We start from the raw sequence: 24423 nt of genomic DNA on the forward strand, positions 1-24423 counted from the left end.
AGACTGAAGGGAAAGTGTCTCCAAAGAGAAAGATGTGGTCTGGTAGTCATAAATGATTCAGTGTGTGTTAGCTTTTGTCATTGCCAGCTTCCTAGAACTCTTCTTATAGTTTTGGTGAATTTGCTGTGAGCATAGGATGTCCTCTTTTTGCTAGGACAAGGACGAAATTTTAGCAACTTATATTATTGGACTTGGCATGGTGGGGGCATTTTTTTTCTTATAGTGACATGTATGGAACTGTAGTTGATGTCATGATTTGTCACTATTTACAGGCAAGGTGCTGGCATATGTGGTGACATATCAGCTCATGGTAAAAATGGTAAAAATGAAAACCTTAGCTAATTTTATTTATGCTGTCATATAATTTCATTGGATAGGATTACAGGTGTTTATCATACTTCTTGAATGAGTTTTCATCCATTGCTTTTTTTGGGCCAAAAATCATTTGCACAAAATCAACACTTATGGATAATAAAATAATGTAAAACATATACCATTAAAATGCATTGATATTTTGACACATTTTTGTGCTATTTATTTTTGAAAAAGTGCCAAAGTGTAAACAAATCTTATAGAGGATTACTTTTTTTTAACAAGATGTCTTGATGTGCCAAAGAAGAGAAAATTTCAAAAACTCCCAAGAATTTCTATGTAGACACTTTTGTCTAAAGTCATTTCAGTCTGACGTCAAGCTAAATTTGGAGAAGAAACTGCTTAATCATCCACATGGTTGATCTGCAGTGGGCAGAGCCGGTCCAACAATGAGGCGAATTAAGCGGTCGCTTGGGGCGCAAAACATACGGGGGCGCAGTCGAGACTGCTTTTTCTGTTGATTTCTTGTAAAACATGATGTTTTGGTGCTTAATTTGTAAAATCTTAATGTAATTTGATGTTTAATAGGCTTTTCCTTAATCTCTCCTTATTATCCAACATTTTCACTTATTCAACGCTTTTATTTTTCAGTGACTGGATTTTTTTTGGAGGGGGGGGGGCAAAATTCTGTTCGCCTACACTTGAAAAATTCATAGGGCTGGCTCTGGCAGTGGGAGGTGGATAAGGGGAGAGTTTCCCTATTGGCTGTACTGAACTTCTTGTGCTTTTTATATTATTGCCCATTTTAACTTTTTAAAATGCTTGCCATAAATGAAACTTATGTTACTGTGACTATAAAAGGTGATTTCCAACTCTGGGATCCTATTATTATTATTGTTGTTGTTATTATGCAAAGTCTAAATGGCCATCTGTTGGGAGGCCTTTGATGGTGCCTTCCTTTTTGGCAGAAGGGGGCTGAACATCTTGCTGGGGCGGGAGCGGGGCATGTCCTTCACTCGCTCCCTGGGCAGGGCTCCTCTCCCTCAATGAATAGCCTTGCAAAGGGCTCATAGGGGAAGGGAAGGGGGTGGAGCCACCTGAATGATGGACAGCCAGGGGCTGCCAATCATTCAGACAGCTCCTCCCCCTTCCCTTCTAGGTGCCTCAAGAGTGCCCCTAGTGATTGGGCACTATATGCAACTGCTTACTTTGAGTATACCTTCAGCCGCCCCTGGTAGCAAGACACTGTGGACTGTCAGGATCTCCAATCCTTGACATCTCTGGTTGGCTGACAAGGAACAGATGGCAGCCATAAAGCAGGCCGGCCATAAAACATCAATTACCCTCTGGTATGTGGGAGCCCCTATATATGTGGGCCAAAAGAAGGTTCTGGCATTCGGTACAATAAAACCTGTTGGAATCTACCTGCATGTTTCTTGGTGCTTTTCTTTGGAAGACGGACCCACAGCACAACTGGGAGAAGAGAACCCGACATTTTATAATGGTTACCTTGATCTGAATAGAAGTTGAGATGACAATAATGGTCAAAGGCTTCATACAATTCTTAGTAAAAGTATTTTCTTCCAAATTGTGAAATACCAACAATTTTCTGTGCCTTTTTTGTTGATGCTCCAGATTTCTTTTGTTCTTATGGGATTTCATTGCTCTTCATGTAGAATTTTTCTGCTGAAGGTTAGAGGAGTTTGACCTCCTATGAATATGATGGTGCCTCCCATTCCCCAAAATTTCAGCTTAATCCCTGTTATGTCCTATTTAGAAGTAGTTCCAGCTCAAGTATATCTGTAGACTTCTTTTTGAACTTTGCATGAGTCTGTTGTTCCACAATTCTAACAGTAAAGATTGAAAATAAAAATAAATGAAAAACAATTTGAAGTTGGGGAGAATCTGGGAAGAATCTAATATAGCAGAGTCCAGAAGGTAAGAGCCTCTACAACAGCACTCCTGCTGCCTGCCTTCTGGACCACAAGAACTGCAGAAACTGCTACTGAGTAGGCCTACTTGCAAACTGGGCGTGGCTCCCTGCACCTGCTGTGGCCTCCACCTGGGGGCTGCTGCTCTTGGATGTGGGTCGTTGGACCCTTTAAGAGCCCCCTGACTCCAGTGGCAGAAGAGTCCAGAAGGTAAGAGCCTCTACAACAGCACTCCTGCTGCCTGCCTTCTGGACCACAAGAACTGCAGAAACTGCTACTGAGTAGGCCTACTTGCAAACTGGGCGTGGATCCCTGCACCTGCTGTGGCCTCCACCTGGGGGCTGCTGCTTTTGGGTGTGGGTCGTTGGACCCTTTAAGAGCCCCCTGACTCCAGTGGCAGAAAGAGTCCAGAAGGTAAGAGCCTCTACAACAGCACTCCTGCTGCCTGCCTTCTGGACCACAAGAACTGCAGAAACAGCTGCTGCTGCCTATTAAATATTCTGCTGGACTGGCACTTTTGAGCACTGGAGCACCTTACTGGAAAAACTTTGATTGATGAAATTGAGTTGAACCACCTTATCTTATACATCGTTCAACCCCTGCTCACCTGTAAACTGCCCTGTAAACTAACTATTAGACTATATGTGAGCACTGAATCACTTTAGTTTATATGTGCTGCTGTCTCTACCATCTGTTATGAATTCCAACTGTGCTATTAATTAAGGCATTAATTTTAAGGGGCAGGGAAGGTGGGTAGGAGGGTGGGAAAAAATGGGTTCCTTCTAATCTTAGCTCGTAAGTACATTTTAGCCTTAGAACTAACTTGAGTACCTTACTAAAGGCTGTGGAATCATCCCTTTATTTGGCACGTGTCACGTTAGCGGTATGATAAGATCTTGTTCATATTTAACTACTAGCATTACCGCTGTGATGGACCATGGAGAGTGGGGGGCATGTATCGGCTGGGGGGGCCCTATTGAAGTAATTCAGGGAAGGGGGAGATACGGGAAAGGGAGGCATAATTTAATTCGGCCTAGGGTGAGTAACAGAGTGCTTGTAGATTTAAAACGGCCTCCTGACACAGTAAATTTGGGTGCCCAAGGTGGCGGGTCCTCCGATCTGAAGGTGGTGCTGCTGAACGCCAGGTCTGTCAATGGTAAAGCTGCAATCATCCAGGATCTTATCCTGGATGAGCGGGCAGACCTGGCGTGCATAGCGGAGACCTGGTTGGATGAGGCTGGGGGTGTCAATCTCACCCAGCTTTGTCCACCAGGTTATGCCGTGCAGCATCAACCAAGATCTGGAGGCAGGGGAGGAGGGGTTGCAGTGGTCTATAAGGAGTCCATCCCCCTGACCAGGTGCCCCATCCCGCAGTCTACCTGGTTTGAGTGTGCTCATCTGAGGGTAGGGGGCCGGGACAGTTTAGGGATTCTGTTAGTGTACCAACCACCCCGCTGCACTACAGTCTCCCTGCCTGAGCTAGCAGGGATGGTCTCTGGCCTGGCGTTGGAGTCCCAACGGCTCATTGTGCTGGGGGACTTCAATGTCCATGCCGAGACCACTCCTTCTGGTGCAGCTCAGGACTTCATGGCCGCCATGGCAACCATGGGGCTGTCCCAATTAGTATCTGGCCCTACCCACAGAGCAGGGCACACACTTGACTTGGTTTTCTGCCAGGGAGGGGAGGAAGGTGGCGGTGTGGAGGAGCTCACCATCGCTCCTTTGCCATGGACTGACCATCACCTGATCAGGTTTAGAATCACTGCGCCCCCCAACCTCCGCAGGGGTGGAGGACCCAAAATGGTCAGCCCCAGGAGGCTTATGGATCCGGACGGATTCCTGACGGCTCTTGGGGAGTTTCCCGCCACCTTGGCTGGTGATTCTGTCAATGCTCTGGTCACTCTCTGGAACAAGGAGGCGACTAGGGCAATAGACACGATCGCTCCGGAACGTCCCCTCTCGAGTACCCGAGCTAAACCATCTCCTTGGTTCACTGAGGAGCTGGCAGCGATGAAGCGAAAGAAGAGGGAACTAGAGGGCGTGTGGCGTTCGGAGCCGAGCGGGACAAACCGAACACGGCTGTGTTCCTATCTTAGGGCATACGCCGCGGCAATAGATGCTGCAAAGAACGTTTTCTTTGCAGCTAATATTGCGTCTGCAAAGAACCGTCCGGCGGAGCTGTTCCGAGTTGTCAGAGGTTTGTTATATCCCGTCCCTCAAGACGGGATCCCTGATAACTCGGCAGCCCGCTGTAAAGCATTTGCTCGGTTCTTTGCGAACAAAGTCGCTTTGATCCGTTCTGGCTTTGACACCATATTAACGGCAGCTTCCGAGGATGTAACACGAGCACCTGCTTGTCCCATTTTGATGGATTCTTTTCAATTGGTTGAGCTCGAGAATGTGGACAAGGTGCTTGGAGAGGTGAGGGCTACCACATGCATCCTAGACCCCTGCCCAGAGGGGGGTTGTCCAAGTGGGTGAAGGTGGTGGTGAATGCCTCCCTTCGGGAAGGCATTTTTCCAGCGAGCCTCAAACTGACTGTGATCAAACCGCTGTTGAAGAAGCCATCACTGGACCCCACTCAATTGGAGAACTTTCGGCCTATTTCCAATCTCCCCTTTTTGGGCAAGGTCGTGGAACGTGTGGTGGCCGCACAACTCCAGGCATTCTTGGTTTACACTGATTTTCTAGATCCGGTGCAGTCTGGTTTCAGGCCGGGGCATGGTACCGAGACAGCCTTGGTCGCCTTAGTCGATGATCTACGCCGGGAACTGGACAGGGGGAGTGTGTCCCTGCTGGTTCTGCTGGACCTCTCAGCGGCCTTCGATACCGTCGATCACGGTATCCTTCTGGGGCGCCTTGCCAGGATGGGTCTCGGAGGTACTGTTTTGCAGTGGCTCCGGTCCTTCCTGGAGGGTCGTTCCCAGATGGTGTCATTGAGGGATACCTGCTCGACCCCACAACCATTGTCTTGTGGGGTCCCACAGGGGTCAGTACTGTCCCCCATGTTGTTTAACATCTACATGAAGCCGCTGGGAGAGATCATCCGGAGTTTCGGGGTTCGGTGTCATCTGTACGCAGATGATGTCCAGCTCTGTCACTCCTTCCCACCTGTCACTAAGGAGGCTGTTCAGGTCCTGAACCGGTGTCTGGCCGCTGTGTCGGACTGGATGAGGGCCAACAAATTGAAATTGAATCCAGACAAGACAGAGGTCCTCCTGGTCAGTCGTAAGGCTGAACAGGGAATAGGGTTACAGCCTGTGTTGGACGGGGTTGCACTCCCCCTGAAGACACAGGTTCGCAGTCTGGGTGTGATCCTGGACTCATCGCTGAGCCTGGAGCCCCAGGTCTCGGCAGTGGCAGGGGAGCATTCGCGCAACTGAGACTTGTGCGCCAGCTGCGCCCGTTCCTTGGGAGGTCTGACTTGGCCACGGTGGTCCACGCTCTGGTTACAGCTCGTTTGGATTACTGCAACGCTCTCTACGTGGGGTTGCCTTTGAAGATGGCCCAGAAGCTCCAACTAGTACAACGGGCGGCAGCCAGGCTAATAACTGGGGCGGCATACAGGGAGCGTACCACCCCCCTGCTAAGCCAGCTCCACTGGCTGCCGATATGCTACCGAGCCCAATTCAAAGTGCTGGTCTTGACCTATAAAGCCCTAAACGGTTCTGGCCCAATTTACTTATCCGAACGTATCTCCTCATATGAGCCAGCTAGATCCCTAAGATCATCTGGAGAGGCCCTGCTCTCGGTCCCACCTGCCTCGCAGGTGCGGCTGGTGGGAACGAGGGACAGGGCCTTCTCGGTGGTGGCTCCCCGGCTGTGGAACACCCTCCCCACAAATATCCGACAAGCCCCAACTCTTCTGGGTTTCAGAAAGGCTGTGAAAACATGTCTGTGTGCACAAGCTTTTAACGAGTAATATGATGACGTCGACATGGTCCTATTGAATGCTGAAGCATGAGGTTTTTAGACAAATGGATCTAATTTACTTATGTTTTAATTTTTATAATGTATTTTAATGATGTATTTTTATAGTTTTAATTGATTATATGTACTTTTTTTTGTTTTATTATTATGTTCTTGGCATTAAATGTTGCCAACTGTGTAAGCTGCCCTTAGTCCCCCCGGGTGAGAAGGGTGGGGTATAAATTCTGGAAATAAATAAATTCTGGAAATAAATAGCAGACATTACTGGAAGAATTTACAACAATTTTGCCAAATATATTACTAACAGGGAAAGAGAGTCTGACAGTATGCAGGTCATCCCTATTTCAGCCAAATTCTGGTGAAAGTTGTGTAACAAAGGAAAGAAAGATGCTGTTTGGTTGGCTTGTAAGATGTCAGACCCACCTGTCTTCCAATATTTGGAATGTGTGTTTTTTAGATTTATGTAGCACTTCAAACTCTGTAATTGTTACATTGCAATTTTTTTTTTGAAAAAAGGAATTTGCTATAATTTTGGTTTTCCAACAACTGATCTTCAGGGCATGAAAAAAGATGATACTAAAATAAACATAGCATTTGAGGCACAGGGTTTGGTATCTGTCTTTGGTCCTATAATAATAGATACAGAGCCTAGAGTTGATGGCAAAGATTCAATACTATATGATCTAACTGCTAATTCTACATAATCTGGAAAATTCAAAAAGGGAGAAACAAAAAGAGGTGAACACTTGTGTTCCCATTGAAAACATATACCAAAGAGATGCAAAAGTTTAATCTTGTACTTGATTTTTAGCCTTTCATTTTGTGATTTACATGTAATACTTTTTTCTTATGATACATAATCCATAGAACTTATTTCTGTCAGGATTAATTTTCATTGTATTGGTCCTCATACTGGATCCAAAACACCCATCCTTCTCCTGTGCACCCCAATGGAAGAAGTGGAGCGGATTGTTATCAGCATACCAATGAAACCTAATTGTAAAAGCTTTAGTGGCCCCACCCAATTTCTATTTATGTAGATATTAAAGCGCATGGTGGGAAGAATGGAACTTTGTGGCATCTCATAGCTTAATAGCCATTTAATATACATATTATAGCACAGGCAACACAACTAAGACGTGAAAAACATAAATTATTGCACTGCTCACAGAAATTCCTCATAAGGGAGATACCATTTGTCTTTTCTCTTTGGGAAATATTCTGCAGCATGAGGCTGATCAAAATCCAGGGGCCACTTGTTGCTAAAAAAAGTTTCAATACTACTTTTTCAAATTCAAACAGCAGCTATAAAGTTGCTTTATAAAAGTAATTGTAGAAGGTGGTTCAAAAGTGGTTTGACCATAGTCCTGATTTACATTCAGAGAGGCATTTCCAGGACCTTTTACTTCAGATAATTCCCTGTTCAAGAAAACTGGGACATATTATCAATGCTGGTGAATAGAAGTGGAGAGGCCCCGAATGTTTTACATTAAAAAAAGAGATATGTCATAAAGTTGAATCAGTGGACTAATGGAGAATGACATACCAATTGGATCAAGATAGCTCCATGTTTCTGTAGCATATATGTGTGTCACTTACTGACTTATACATTTAATAGGGTACTCTTAAGCATGGAATACTCAGAGGTGATTTTGCCAGTTCCTGCCTCTGAAAAACAACACCTGATATTCCTTGGCAGTCTCCCATCCAAGTACTAACTAACATGCTTAGTTTCCAAGATCATACAGGAGTGGCACCTTTATGCGAAAACATATCACAGCCTGGGATACATTGTAATTTGTAGGGGCTGGGATAAACTTCCCAAACTGTCTCTATCATGGTTTTCAAAGGGATCTGTGATCCCCAAAAGATTAAGAACTCTAGTGATTATTTCTCCTGGTAGGGTGGCTATTACTATTTCTTACATAGAGACAGAACTAATGTAGTGAATATATTTTATGGATTTACATCAGTTCCAGGTTTGTCAATCAATGTATGTTCATCTAAGATATTAGGTCTCAATATACTTTTAGAAGGTGAATTATCTCCGAAACTGAAATACTTACAGTGCTAAAATCAATGAAAAGCACAGGAGCTTTTATTCCATAGTCCTTGGTTAAAGTGTACAGTTTTTTTTTTTTTTATAAACCATTAGGTTTTTTTCTGGCCAGATAAAACAATTCCAAGTTGAGACAAATAAAACTTCTTTTGACAGGACCAGTCCACAGCTGTTGAGATGACAAAGCTGTCCAAAATTATGTTTTTCCCAGGCTTTTCACATTAGTGTTTTTATTGTCAGGAGACAACATAAACCTTTCATATAAAACTATGAAAAAAAATTATGTTGCTCTCTGCAGGACTCAAAATAGCACAGAACTGAAATAGTGCTAGTAATAACTCCATGGTTAAATAGAAAAGTTTACCAGTAAGTCTCAGGAACCTAGAAAAAACAAGGGTCATACAGAATTTGATGCAGTTTGGTACCTATTAAGAATAATGCTTATCTGCATTTTTCTCTTGGTATATTTTTGGGACTAGGGAAAAATTATCATATGCATCTGTTTTGACCATTTATAAATAAGGATTTATTTACACTTTTTTGATTTTATGATTTTTACACTTGATCAGCCTTCATTCTTCCTTTCTTGATATTGCTGTCCAGATTGCACGGAATATCAGACAATTCTAGTATGTTTTTTTGTTTTGAAAGACATGTTTATAGTACATTTCAACCCAGAATATGACTGTATGTGGCAACTTCTTCTGACTAATTTTCTGATAAATACTGGATCAGAGTAATGCAAGTCTTTTCCATTTATATTGGTATATTATCATACTAAATAATGAGAGATGGTCTTCCTCATTCTGATCCTTTCAACTACAGCTCCCATCAAGCATGCTGTCTAATGGTGATCAGCTAAAATAGTGATGACTTCTAGAGGTCACCTTGGGGATGACTGATGTTAGGTAATAAATAAGGTAATAAGGTAGAGCCTATAGAAAACAGGCTTTATTGAAAGCTATTGTAAATTGAGCTTCTTTCCATAGTTACATTCAAATAATTTAAGAGTGTTTTTATGTATAAGGCAAGAAAAATTATGCTTACTAATAATATCTAAACTCATTCCAGGCATATATTTTTGACATATATGTCAACTTTTTTTGATTGTTTTTTCCCATTGGAACAGCTGGTCATGCACATCTTTGTATTCAGTTCTCAGTTCTGTATGGAAGCTTTCATTGTTCCTTATTTGAGAGTACAGAATCCAGTTTCATGGTAAGTAGGTGGATAGCTGATTTGTCAGCAGCATGCTGTTCTGGATCAGCCCTTTATGAATTGTTGTTAAGCACCAAAGTGGACAATGAAAGCTTTTATAGCAGCTGCCCAATTAGCAGTAATCATTCTTGTTAAACTTTACTAAAGAACTGGAGTATGTGATGAATGTAAAGTATTCATTTCCTTCAACCCATTTGCTGCAGTCAAGTCTGTCTTGTAAAAAAGCCTTTAACTGTTCTTGTTCGTTTTGCAGGTTGAGAATGTTGATGTCTGTCTTAGCTTTCTGGCAGCCAGAGGTGTAAATGTCCAAGGTCTTTCTGCAGAAGGTAAGAAAAACAGTCAGAGGAATGAAAAGTGTGTCTTGAACTTTTATTGTCAGCCTACCGTTTTAGAGAGGATTCTTGCTATTTATCAAATACATCATTTTGCTATATGTATATATGTATACACCCATACACACATCCACACACACATTTTTTAACAAAATGAACCTTTCCTTGCATATGCTGCTGCTTTTTCTTCCTCCCAATGGAAATAGTCCCAAACATTAATAGTCTTCTGTGGCTCCTTGCAATACGCTATGATCTTCATCCCACTGAAGCCTTGTTTTAGCAAATTTCATGCAATGGCTGTGAACTGTGTTCGTAAATTATGCTCAGAATTATATACATCATGTAATATTGGATTTTAAAATAATATGCTTGAGAATAATATTCCAATTATAGAATTTGCTCTTCTGTGTGTGATAGTCATTGTATGGTGCAGTTAGAATAAATTATATATATTCATATGATGGTTATTTTAAATACCAGAGTAGTATTTTTGTCTGCATTATTACATGCTGTGTTTATAAAGAGCAATACGTAAATGTCAAATAGCTGAAATATGTTTGCTGAAACATATTGAAAAGGCAACAATCAAAGTCTCTTAATTTAAACTGAGAATATTGATATTCAACAGTTCCATCCCATCCATGCCAGCTAGTGTCAATTAATTTCATGATCCTAAAAGCTGATTACTTCCTTCCATCTTTTCTTTCTCCATTCTTCCTCCTTCAGATGTTTCAAGTCAATATCATTGAATTATGTTTTTTGCTAGTGTGACAATATATATAAATATTTGCAATTTGTAATATATTTCAAATCCATTCTCTAAGATGTGAAAATTATGGATAATATGCATTTCTTTCTGTCTTGTGGCTGCACTATGTATAGTGTATATAAAAATAAAACAGACTATTAAAAAACAAAAAAAGAAAAAGAAAGAAGGAAAAATACAACAGAAAAAGAAGTTTTGAGCTGCTTCCTAAATGGCAGGAGGGAGGAGGCCCAATCTAATCTCACTGGGAAGGGAATTCCATAGGCGAGGGGCCACTGCGGAGAAGGCCCTGTCTTTTGTCCCACCAAACATATGTGTGAAGATGGCAGGACTGAGAGCAGGACCTCCCAGTTATATCAATGGGTGTTGTCATGCCCCATGAAGACCTTCACTATTTTCCCCTAGTTAAGTCCTTTTTAGGAGCCCCGGTGGCAAAGCACTGAGTTGGAGACTGAAAGGTCCCAGATTCAAACCCCGGGAACGGCGTGACCGGCCGCTGTTAGCTCCAGCTCCTGCCAACCTAGCAGTTTGAAAACATGCCAATGTGAGTAGATCAATAGGTACCGCTCTGGTGGGAAGGTAAGAGCGCTCCATGCAGTCATGCCGGCCACATGACCTTGGAGGTGTCTATGGACAACGCCGGCTCTTCGGCTTAGAAATGGAGATGAGCACCAACCCCCAGAGTCAGACACGACTAGACTTAACGTCAGGGGAAAACCTTTACCTTTACTACTAAGTCCTTTTTAGTTAGAGGGATTAATATTTTATGTACAGTTTTGGGTGTTCAATCTTGATAGCCTCTTTGCATTTGAAGCCTCCACCACCCTGTTTCTTTAAGAATCCCCTCAGGGGCACAGCCTCAGGCAAGGCACTTCTGATTCTTGGAAGAGTCTCATTTTTTGTGACTGGAAGGTGAAGAGAGAGGAAGGTCTACATAAAAGCAAGTCCAGTCAGAACTGTATTCAACTCCAGTCAGAGTTAAATATTGAGACCATCTTAGAATTGTGTCTTTCTCTCAAAGACTTTACCTCTCCTCATAAAGACTTTGTAGTGAGACTCAGGAGGCGAGGAAGTCTAAAATTCTTGTCAGTTCTCTGTGCTGGTCATGGACCGTAATAAAGTCTTGATTTATTGATTGTCAGTTAATAAATTCTTATTTGATTCAAATATATAGTCTCCAATCTGTTCCCTGAGCAGCTAGTTCACCTTCCAAATGAGGCCCGCAGCCAGGATTTTGATTCGGAGGATTTTGATTCAGTGGGATTTTGCTTCCGGGGGGGGGGGGGGGGGGGGCTGAGTCTGGGTGAAAGGGGGTCTACCATAGCAAACCTTTTGTATCATTATCCCAATACCCCCATGCATATGGGATATATTGAGTATGGTGATCAGATCATGATATGAATAAACATAATAGTTTAAATAAGAAATTTAAGGCCTTCTCGTGGACCACCCTGAGAATTTCAGGGGGGGTGGGTGGGCTGAAGCCCCTCAAGCCCCCCCCCCCCCCCCAGCTACATGCCTGTTCCAAATAGTTAAGATAATATGGGTGTGCTCTAGCTTGGAGTAAAATTAATATTTACCCATACTAATTTCTAAAATATTAATAATAAGAAGAAATAAATGAAAAAATGAATTTATTTATTTATTGCCTTTCCTCGTGTCTTGCAGTGGGGCACAATATACAGTAGTTAAAACACATAATCATAAAACATTCAGCAAAATGTATATGTTAAAACCTTTTTCTGCAAAATACACATATTATAACAATTTAAATGCACACCACTTTTAACTTGAAGTTTTGTGTTTGCTTTGCAATTATATTTAAAGTTTTTCACACTGCTTGTAGGAGTTTTTAAAGAGTTTTAATGTCTTTTAATTTTTTTTATCTTGTATTGTTTTAATTGGTTTCTATTGGTTCATTGCTTTAGTAGCCCTTGGGGTTGGGAGGCAATGCAGAAATAATTAAGAAATAAAATAACATTTTAATTAATTGCAGGAGAAAGATTTCATTTAGTATCTGTAGCATGATGTGAGCTTTTCATATTTGAAATAAATATTTGACATCAGGAAAAAGTTTTGCAAAGTCTCTGTGCTATCAGTACATTAGTAATCTGTAATAACTCTATCTTTATGATAACTGATTCTTATTAAATATATAAGTATTTTTGAAGAGTACATTTTGATGCTACTCTCACATAATAAATAATAATGTGTATCTTGAACGAGCAAAGCAACTTTAAATGTTCTTAGAAGAAGTGCCAATCCCTGAGGTTACTGAAGGACATCCTTTAGTAAACCGATGATGCTAACTGAATCTATGAACACTTTAAAAATCAAGCAATAGATATAATCTTCTGCAGAATGACATAAAGCATTGGGATTTTATCCACTTTCATTTTATATCTCTTTTATATATAGAACTCCAAAACCACAAATGATAGAGTATTAGAATCACATTTCTACTGTCTATAATAAAATAACCTGTTGTGTTTTTCCTATTAAAGTTGATTTCTGAAATACATTACTATTATTTATAAATGCTTGCATAAACCTTAGGCTGTAATCCTATACACAGTTTTCTAAGTAAACCTTTTTGGAAAATAACACAATTTATTCATGGAGATAGATGAATAGGATTACTCAGTTGAATGCTTTAATTTAATCTGAGATATTTATAAACTTGATGTTTTTCATCTGTCTCTAGAAATAAATAAAAATCAAGTTTAGTTCAGATATCTATCTACTGGGGTAATACAATGATTTTAGTTACTTGGCACTCTTTTCTTTCTTCTATAATATTCCAGAGGGGCCCCAGGATTTTACTAAGGAACTCTTCAGATGTGCTGCCAGAATGATTGCGGATTGTGGCAATTCTGGGGGTACATGTCCAGGGGCATGGGAACCTGTCGCCCCATGCCCCACACCATACAGGCTTCCCCCTTATATTATCAGATGGGGGAAGTGTCTGCCAACTGGCTTTCCCCGTAGAGGGCAATGCAACCACGGGAAGCCTTCCATGTTGTCGCCACTGACTTTTTTCGATGGCGACTCCAGTTCCACAGCAGTTTTGCCATGAAGCTGCTCTGGAAGTACTTCTCCAGTGTGTGATGGGAGCCAGCAGGCCCCATGGCAAAGCTGCTGCGGAACTGCAGTTGCCACCAAAATTTACCCCATGTGAAGAAGTCTTTAGACATTTGACTGCTTAGGGTACAAAAAGAAAAGACAACTCCACTATACAACTCCTCAACCCCCTCCTCAAAGTTAAGATGTCTAGTACTCAAAGCCAACTTGAAGTTTTTTGGCACTAGATGCAAACATATTCAAGTAACTGCTCTCTTTCTTCCAGGCTATCCTTCCATTACAGCCCAAATTAGTTCCTAGAGATTACTCTGGCTAATGGTAAGGTAGATAATATTAATACTAATACGAACACTACTAATAACAAAGCATTGCATGGACAGTTCCTTGACAAAATTGAAGTAAAGCTGATAAGGAGAAGACCTGGCTCTGTCTCACAAATAAGACACTGAAGAAGGAGACAGAAGGCCTGATTCTTGCAGCCCAGGAACAAGCCATCAGAACAGATGTAATTGAGGCCAAGATCAAAAAATCAGCCAGTGGCCCAAAATGCAGACTGTGTAAGGAAACTGATGAAATGATTGATCATATCCTCAGCTGCTGTAAGAAAATTGCACAGATGGACAACAAACAGAGGCACAACTATGTGGCCCAAATGACTCAATGGAATTTATGTCACAAGTAACACCTGCCAGCAGTAAAGAACTGGTGGGATCACAAACCTGCAAAGGTAGTGGAAAATGAGCACACAAAGATACTGTGGGACTTTCGAATCCAGACTAACAGAGTTTTGGAACACAACACACCAAACCTCATGGTTGTGGAAAAGAAAAAAGTTTGGATTATTGATGTTGCCATACCAGGTGACAGTCGGATTGACAAAAAACAACAGGAAAAACTCAGCCGTTATCAGGACCTCAAAACTGAACTGCAAAGGCTCTGGCATAAACCAGTATAGGTGGTCCCTGTGTTAATTGGCACACTAGGTGCCGTGCCAAAAGATCTCAGCCGGCATTTGTAAACAATAAACATTGACAAAATTACAATCTGTCAACTGCAAAAGGCCACCTTACTGGTATCTGCACGCATCATCCGAAAATACATCACACAGTCCTAAACACTTGGGAAGTGTTCGACTTACGATTTTGTGATACGAAATCCAGCATTTATATCTTGTTTGCTGTGGCATACTATGTCTTTGTGTCAATAATAGTAATAATAACTTTATTTTTGTTTCCCGTCTCCATCTCCCTGAAGGGACTTGGGGCAGCTTACATGGGAACAAGCCCAATCAACATAGTTTAAAATGGCATAATAAAATTCGTAAAACAACATCATAAAACAATATAAAGCAAACAACATAATAACACAGTATAAAACAACCATTGATCAAACAACCAGTAGCCTGATATAATAAACTTTTACTGGGCTTTGGTGGGCATGCTGGTGCAATCGGTTGCAAGAACAGATCTGATGGATAAAGTGTAAAAGTCAGATGACTGTATTAGAACTAGAAGGGCAATATAAAGTAGAATACTTTATGGGCAGGGGACAATAGTAAAATGCATGGAATAAATCTTGGGTCAAAGCTGGAGCCAAAATTGTCTGAGGAACTTATTAATCTGTTTTTAACTAGTTTTTCCATTCTGACACCCCACAAATATATAAAGATGGCTGACATGGTCCAATCACAGTTTGTCCACTCTTCCTGTAGTCATCAAAGAGTTGTGTGGTCTGAAGTACAAGCAGCATTTTTTTATAGATGCACATATCTTCATATCAGATATGTTCATGTTTCACAAAAATGGATAAAGAGTAGGCTTATGTATGTGTTGTTCACTTTTTTCTGTACCCATTTATGACTCAAGCTGTTTATATAAAGGAAATAGCTGTTATGGCCGCAGAATAAATTACAGCCATAAAAGGTATATTACATATAATCATGAAACAAAGCTTATAGCTATTAATAATTTTGCCATTTTAGAAAAAACAAACAAAGCCTAAACATCTAGCCTGAAAAATCAATCAATAAATGTATTGTGCATTACACAGTCAGTTTTTCAGAACTCATGATGATGAAAAGAACAAAAGAATAACAACAGCCCACTCTGCCAAGAGCTCCTATTACAGTAGAGTCTCACTTATCCAATATTGTCTTATCCAATGTTCTGGATTATCCAATGCAGTCTGTCTTTTAGTAGTCAATGTTTTTGTAGTCAATGTTTTCAATACATCGTGATATTTTGGTGCTAAATTTGTAAATACAGTAATTACTACATAGCATTACTGCATATTGAACTAATAACCTAATTTGATGTTTAATAGGCTTTTCCTTAATCCCTCCTTATTATCTAACATATTTGCTTATCCAACGTTCTGCCGGCCTGTTTATGTTGGATAAGTGAGACTATACTGTATTTTTAAAGCTTTACATTTTGAGGCAGAAACATTATATTTTATTTCATTAGTGTTGAAAAGCAAGATTTTTAAATCATACGGTAATAATTACATTTTTCTGGATTTTAAGCAAATAATTGTTTTACACATATTTACACCTTGTTTTGTCTGTTAGGATTTGCAAAGTAGCCATTGTTTTGATTTGTTTTTTTAATGTTCAAAGGTTTCCTGAGAGATTATGGATGATTTTGAGACATAAATAAATAAATAAAATCTGATAATATTTTTGTTCAGTATTGCATTCTATCTATAAATACAAGACATATGATTTTCATGTGTGGTTTGATGTGCATATTTTCTAGGGAACTAACGAAAGATCATGGCCATTTACAGATCTTGGCCAATTCCCACAGCAAAGCCAAAATTGTTGATGACTGAGACTATGGATATAAGATTTAATAACTTGACTGTGGATTCCTACATTCTGTGTTTTTGGAACTGAACTTACTTTGGGGTGGTTGAACCAAGTATAATGTTAATGTGTGGAGAGAGAGCACGAGAGTGCTGGGATTAAGAGTGTATTGGATGTACGTTTTTGGCATTATATGTATGTAAGCCGCTCTGAGTCCCCTATGGGGTGAGAAGGATGGGGTATAAATGTGGCAAATAACTAAAGAAATAAACTCTAAAGTATAAGCATATAGTAATCTACTATTGTGTAATACCCATAAACTCAATATAAACTGCTGTTCAGTTTTAATTCAATAAAAGACCATCATGAATCTTCTACCATAAAATAGTGGTACAGTAGTTCTGGATTATCCAACGCATTTTTGTAGTCAATGTTTTCAATATATCATAATATTTTGGTGCTAAATTCGTAAATACAGTAATTACTACATAACATTGCTGCCTATTGAACTACTTTTTCTGTCAAATTTGTTGTGTAACATGATGTTTTGGTGCTTAATTTGTAAAATCATAACCTATTTTGATGTTTAATAGGCCTTTTCTTAATCTCGCCTTATTATCCAACATATTCACTTATCCAACATTCTGCCGGCCCGTTTATTTTGGATAAGTGAGACTCTACTGTAGTTGGCTTAAAAGTGAGTTGCCACTTCTGCTAGGAAATATGCTTGTTACCATTGTTTGGAATAATATTTGCCCCAGTTCACCTCAGGCAGGATTATGTGGAAAGCTGTCATAGTCCGGGCGTATGCAAGTAAATAGAATATAAAATCCCCTGTTTCGTAAATCTTGCATTATAAGAGCATTAACATTGCTAGAAGCTTTACTCTCAATATCTTTAGGCTTTCCAGATCTGGGATGCCGGTTCTTTGAAGAACAAATAATTAAATTGCTGGACTTAGAATATCACCTCCTTCCTCCAGTTCATATTGTTTCTTTTCTTAATGGATGTTGGGAAGTCAAAAAGCCAAGGAAACTAGCAATTGGCACAACATAGATTTATTAACTGAAAATGAAATAAGAAGCATGAAACATTTTCTAAAACTTAAATACTTTGCATTCTTTTTGATATAGCCCACCTATATGACCCAGAACCCTTACAGTTATAATATGTTTTTCTATATTTGATATGTCATCATAATATAAGGTAAAAGTAAAAGTTTTCCTCTGACGTTAAGTCAAGTCATGTCTGACTCTGGGGGGTTGGTGCTCATCTCCATTTCTAAGCCAAAGAGACGGCATTGTCCGTAGACGCCTCCAAGGTAATGTGGCCAGCATGACTGCATGGAGTGCCATTACCTTCCCACCAGAACGGTACCAAACCTATTGACCTACTTGCATGTTTTCAATCTGCTAGGTCGGCAGAAGCTGGGGCTAACAGTGGAGTTCATCCTGCTTCCCCGATTTGAACTGCCGACCTTTCGGTCGGTAAGTTCAGCAGCTTAGTGGTTTAATCGGCTGCGCCACCAGGGGCTCCAGTCTTAATATATTTCTAATAATTGGATAGTCTTGAAGTCAATGAGTAGTGTGCAATTTACTTGAGAGAATAATATGAAATATGGAATTTTTCCAAAAAACTGCTTCTAAAAGTGACATTTAGTAAAAAGTTAGTATATTTTTCTTTGATCCATGCAGTGTCTGTTGCATACACCTGAGAAGATGAGAGATTAATACCATGAATTCATATATTGTTTTTTTCTTTTTCTTTTACAGAAATAAGAAATGGAAATTTGAAAGCCATTTTAGGGCTGTTTTTCAGTTTGTCTCGATATAAACAGCAACAACACCAACAGCAGCAGTACTACCAGTCTTTGGTTGAACTCCAGCAACACGTTTCTCATTCTTCACCTCCCACTGAAATTGGCCAGCCCAAAACACAGCAGGATATGCAGTCCAGGTAGGTTCTTGGATAACCATGGGGAGTCAATTATTTTCATTCTGTATCAAGAGTTTTTCAGATCCATGAATTGGAAGGAAAGGGTCTACCATTTAGAGTGTATTCCTAAATGCATGGTTATAAATTCAATTATATACCTTCTGTTGTAAGTTTACATGGGATTGCAGACTTAGGTTGCTTTGAGTCTAACCATTATTTCAGATAGCAAATATATATTAAGTCTTTAACTTCTGAACTGTTCTTTGTGAAGAATGTTGGTATGAAAATGGGGTGATAACTCTCTCTTTCAAGGGTAAGATTGTGTGATATCGCTGGATCAATAAATTTATAAGAAAATGAACAAAGAGGGGCGTAATTTTTGAAAGAGGAGCACTATCTTAGCATTTATAGTGTGTGTTGTGGGAATAGACTAGGAGAAGAGGAAGTGGAATAGGTTTCCTCTTCCCAGACTGTCTTTATTCACCATAGAAAATAAAAAGACAAAGTTGTACATAGAAGAAGCAAAATCTTGTGAGTGCTACAACACATTTTCACTGAGCATTATATTCTGTGGGAGGGGAAAGATACAATTGCTTCATTTCTTGAAACATTAATGAATACAGTGCAATTTTAGTATTTGTGCAACATATGTTCCTGGAATTTGTGTAAATATATGAAATTGTAGATTATAGAAATGAAGGACTTCTGGCTAAAGAATGTCACAGAATCACATTGGAGGATATAGAAAATGCCGACAGAGGCCATATTTTGTTGGAAATTAATAATGAAACTTCAGATGCTAGTTTCATGGGGCTTAGTATTCTAACTTGTACCATGTACCAGTCTCTTCCTTCTTTGACAACAGAACTTGGAAAAATTCATTAATGGACTATGGCACACCAAATCCCTTGTGACCTTTAAATCTTTGAATGTATGTTTATATGGATGTTTTAACTAATGCTATCTATTTTAACTGTAATTGTTTTTATATATTATGTTTTATATTGGTTTGTTCAGTATCTAAGGGTGAGAAAGATGGGATATAAATGCTTGTAATAAATAAATAAATAAATAAATCGACATTATCAACTGAGTAAGTGGTGGCAACAGCAGGAGCAATGCTTTGGTTAAAGTGACAGAAAAAGGGCAGGCTTTTGTCTCAATTCTTCTCTGGTTGATGCTTGGTGCTGGTATACTTTGAAGTCCCTTGCTTCAAGGAATGCAAAAATTACTGTAGCTGTTGAGGAAACAGCCTTATCCCACCCCTGTTGTCTGCCACTGTAACTATATTGCTATTGCCATCACTGACCCTGAGAGAAAAAGAAAATATGTTTGCATATAGGAAAAATAATTTCTCTGGGTGAAGGGAAGGGTTTCATCTATCTAGGTAAGCCAGGCTGAATTGTGAGCCAAGCCATTTCCCAACTTGTTTGGACAACTGCTCTTCTAATTCTGAACTGGTCTGATGTAAACCTGAGCACTTGATCAAAAATAAATGTCTGAATGGTACAAATGAATATCAATACTATCTAAAAAGTATAGCTTGATGTTGGCTATATATGTAACCCCTATGTTGACCGATCCAATATTTAACATTATAATAAACTTTATTTATAACCCACCCTGTCTCCCGGGGGGGGGGGGGACAAGGCAGTTAATTTTTATACAATTCTCTTTTCTTAGCTTACTGAATTTTTTAAAACACCGTAAAATTAGCCGTAAAATAATTATGCGATCTTTTAAAAATAGATTTTAACAGCAGTGTGTGTGTTCATCTTCATAAATTAGATCAATGCATCTTCAGATTTTATTGCAAATTTGATTGCATTTAGTTTTGATTTTAGAAATACAGAAATATTTTCATTATGGAGTTGTGGGTTAACTGATAGAATTCTTGTAAAAATATTTATTGACTAACCTTTAGGTGTACTTCATTGTTAGCTGTTCTTAGGGTCAAAGCCAAGGAAGTCATTTGGATTTTACAGAAGTTATGTAAGAATTTGATATGGAGATTTACACCCGAGAACAGTAGGAGGTGAAGGATGAATAACCCCTTGCTTAGAGAGATCCAAAAATGCTTCAAATGATTGACAGCACATGGAAAAAGCATACTTTGGTTCCTATCATCGTTTTCCAGTGTGAACATTTTTAAATGGAAAGTTATATAAATTAAATAACTTGTTCACCAGTTTAACATCATAAATGGTTTGTCTTAATTTGTGCTTAAGTGAACAAATATAGTATTCATTCTAAACTTTACATTATTGAAAATACATTGTATCTGAATTAAATTAAGAATAATTGCTGGATCAAGAATGTAATTTTTTCCCTAAAGGTCAATCAATAAGATTCTTTATGTGACATTAACTACATTTCTGAATCAGGCAGAGGAATTTAATTTAATGACTGCTGCTAAAAAGGTATATAGAAGAAAATATTGTCCACATTTATCTTGATTTATTGGAATGTGCAAATGATTATTGAGCCATACCTTGTGCTCCAATGAAACAGTATGAAAATCAAGTCTGGCATCATAGTATAAGGTTGTGTAGATTGTAAATTACCTTTTGCTAGGTACTTGGTCAGTGTAAGTCACCTTCAAGGTTGACATGAATGTAGCAAGCTTTCCACTAAGAATGTGTATACTCTCCAATGGATTATGTCTTTGAAAGGTGAAATGCTAAACTTCTCTTATTTCACAAAGATCTTCCTGAAGAAGAAACATCCCAAAGAAGATGTTTTAACAGTTTAGTACAGAAATAATGCATGAAATTAGCTATGCAGAAATTAGTTAATTTTTTATTAAAACATTATTTTTCCTTGAGCAGAAGCCTCATTAGTCCTCTACAAGAAGAATGATGCCTTCTTTAATTAGAGAAAAGCTATTCCTTGCCTATCCAAGGATTTCTAAATACAAATTAAGTTAAAAGAAGTTTTTCATAGTTAAAAATGGAATTTTTTCCAAAGTGATATCTTGAAAGTGATGGGATCCATATAGAGAAAATGTGTAAAGACTGTATTGTAATATTGTATATGAGGCTTTTTTAAAAAAGTGACTTTTGGGGCATCTACTAACTTCTGTTCTGGAAATGGAATTAACATGGCTGTATTAACTACTTTGATTTAATTCCCCTTTTCTCTAGCATACTTCCAAATTAGTCACAGCTAAAAAAAAAAATTAAAGTCCTTTCCCATCATAATACGGATGGCCTTATTTATCAGTAAAAATGCATGGCAGCAATGACTGCATTATATTTTATGCCCTGTTCCTTTAGTTGTAGGTCATCATTGCAACAAATATCTGAGCTTGCTATAGTGCTGATCTTTCAGCCACCAAGATACTAAGAGAGAACACATGCAGATGGAAGTTTCTTCTCATTCATGGATTAGTCAGTAACTGAATTCAGGGAGCTGTCAACAGAATTTCAAGATGTAGACAAACCAACATAGATGCTACAGATTGGGAGCCAGATGGATTTGGTTGATTAATTAAAGTTCATAGTGTTACTGTAGAAAACTGAATATATTCAAATAATTGATCCTTAAGGCAGTTTTCCACCAAAGCCTTTATAGTATGGCTCATGCTTTGCTTTCCATTATTGTCAGATGTAGCAATGGGAGTGGTGAACCTCACTGAAATTATGGATAAATTGAAAGAGATTTGATATAAAATGTGTGTTACATATATCACATACTATCCAACTGTCCCAATTTGGAACAAACAGTCCTAATTAATCCTTTGCTATTCTACTTTTACAAAGTCTTTTAAAATTCCTATTTTTTCTATTTGTATCCCACTTAACCCTTTTGTCCAAACATACTTCAGGTACAGTGTTCCCTCACTTACTGCTGGGGTTAGGTTCCAGGACCACCCGCAATAAATGAAAATCCGCAAAGTAGGGACACTATATGTATTTTAATATTCATACATTATTTTAGTAGTTATATACTATTTTAAGCCTTTATCAACCAATCATGTGTTAATAAATCACCTTCTTCTCCTCCTGTTGCTGCTTGGGCTCCTTTTCTCTCCCTTTGGCTTCTCCTTCCTCCCTTCCTTAGGCTATAAATTGTAATTTTTTATGATTTATAATAGTCATTTAGAGTTTATTGAAAAACCGCGAAACAGAGAATCCGTGAAAGGTGAACCGCGAAGTAGTGAGGGAACACTGTACTGCAAATGGAGTTCAAAAAGAAAAAAGTAGTTTGCACTCAATTAACTTAGCAGAATCTTGCCCCTTCCAGTTGGCTCAGGCATCGATGGATTCAGCCAACCATGGCTTACATTTGATTTTGTCATTTTATATGAGGGAACATTTTACTATTGTATATATCATGGATTTTGGTGTTGGCTGTAATCTGGAACCAAATCTCAGCAGATACCAACAGCCAATGTTAAGTACATTTTGGACACACATAGGGGAAAATAACATAGCCTCCTCTTCATTGATCAGAGGTTATATTTAATATATGTTCAAACTTTTGTTATATGATATCTTAGCTGCATGTCTATTACATTTCTCTATGGTATATTGAGAGCCAAAGGTGCAATATATACCCATTGTATCTTCACAAAGGTAACAAATAAATCCCAAACTTTTAAAAAAGTTGATTAAGAACCTTTTCTTGATAAACATTGTCATTTTTTCATTTCTGCTAATTACTGCATTTTCAATTGGATCTAAGCAAAATTGATTGAATAAATACATTATCTAACAGATTAAGAGTTCTGTCAGCGAGAACAAATTATCCTTAAATGAAAGTCGCACTGAGAAGCCAACAGGTTTGATGGTAATACATATAGGCAGAGAACTTGTGTCATGTAATGGTTTGATGATCCAAGAGCTCAGATTTCAAATTCCTGCTTAGTCCTGGAAATCTTCTGATAACCTTGGGCCAGTCACATTCTCTCAGCTAAAGAAGAAACCAATGGTAAAACTTCTCTAAATAAATCTTGCCATGCATGTAGTATTGCTAAATGTTTCAATCAGCTTGAAGAGACATAACAACATGTTTTATATGTAGAGGTTCAAGCTGTGTCACAGATGTATGCTTTATATGTAGAGGTTCTATCTGTGACATCTCCAGATAGTTCTGGAAAGGACTTCCAACCCTGGAGATCTGCTTGTCAAGACAAATACAGTAGTGCTAAGCAGAATAGACTAATGGTCTGACTTCTTACCAGTCATTTTATTGCATTCTAAATGCAATCCTATACACAATTGGGAATAACTTCCATTGAATCAAAAAGATTTGCTTCTGGATATATTTGAATAGGCATATCCGATAAGATGCTTACAGACACAGTGGAAAACACTAAACTGAGATCAAAACAGCTATAACTGTTGTTCTGTCTTTGTTTCTATACTCATCTATCTGTGAACTTATATGACATTTTGAAACAAATGCTACCCTGTGTTTGTACTTGTAATGGATACTCCATGGTAGTAATGACGATATTTTTAACTTGCTATAGTTCTGACAAATTGAAGTCACAGATGTGCATGCTCAGTCATCTAGAGTGGGGAATAGTCCCATTTTTTCTTGTCAATCTAACAAAAATGTATACAGTATGTGGATTTATACACCATCTTACCTCACTTTTGTATAAAATAAAATATACCATGTCCTGAAAAGGCTGTTTTGAAACTCACAACCATCTGATGCCTGATATGAAGGATATATTTGGTTATACTGCAGGAATTTCTGATACAGGAGAACAGCATAACCTTACGACTGATAGTCTGCAGTGAATAATGAACCATGAAAATACAATTTGGAATCCAATATCAAGAGTCCAAGGCCATAGCTTACATTTTCATGCAAACTACACAAAGTCTGAACAGCCAGGTCTTTAACTGTTTAAGTGTGGAGGTAAAATCATCCCATAAGAAGGAAATAACTGTACACTTCAGCAAAATGCTTAGTGCACCATAAACATAGTGTTGCAGTGCATCTGCCAACATAGATTTTCTCTGACCTAGACTGAAAGTAAAGTATGCTGTTGCATGAGATGGGTATCACTTTTACCGATACATTTATTTATAAAGCCG

The 24423-nt window shown here is 38.9% G+C and overlaps 1 protein-coding gene across 17 annotated transcripts in view; it reads left to right on the top strand.

Moving 5' to 3' along the window:
• The window catches only part of nav3 (neuron navigator 3), a 587869-nt gene that overhangs the window by 374513 nt on the left and 188933 nt on the right, over positions 1 to 24423 (top strand). For all 17 annotated transcript variants that reach the window (XM_016993769.2, XM_062980879.1, XM_016993770.2 and 14 more), the window contains 2 exons: positions 9704 to 9776; positions 18208 to 18391. In XM_016993769.2, coding sequence (XP_016849258.2) covers positions 9704 to 9776; positions 18208 to 18391 — 257 coding nt within the window. The remainder of the gene's footprint in view (positions 1 to 9703; positions 9777 to 18207; positions 18392 to 24423) is intronic.

The sequence above is a fragment of the Anolis carolinensis genome, chromosome 5 (assembly GCF_035594765.1).
Source record: "Anolis carolinensis isolate JA03-04 chromosome 5, rAnoCar3.1.pri, whole genome shotgun sequence".
In the NCBI taxonomy this organism is placed as follows: domain Eukaryota; kingdom Metazoa; phylum Chordata; class Lepidosauria; order Squamata; family Dactyloidae; genus Anolis; species Anolis carolinensis.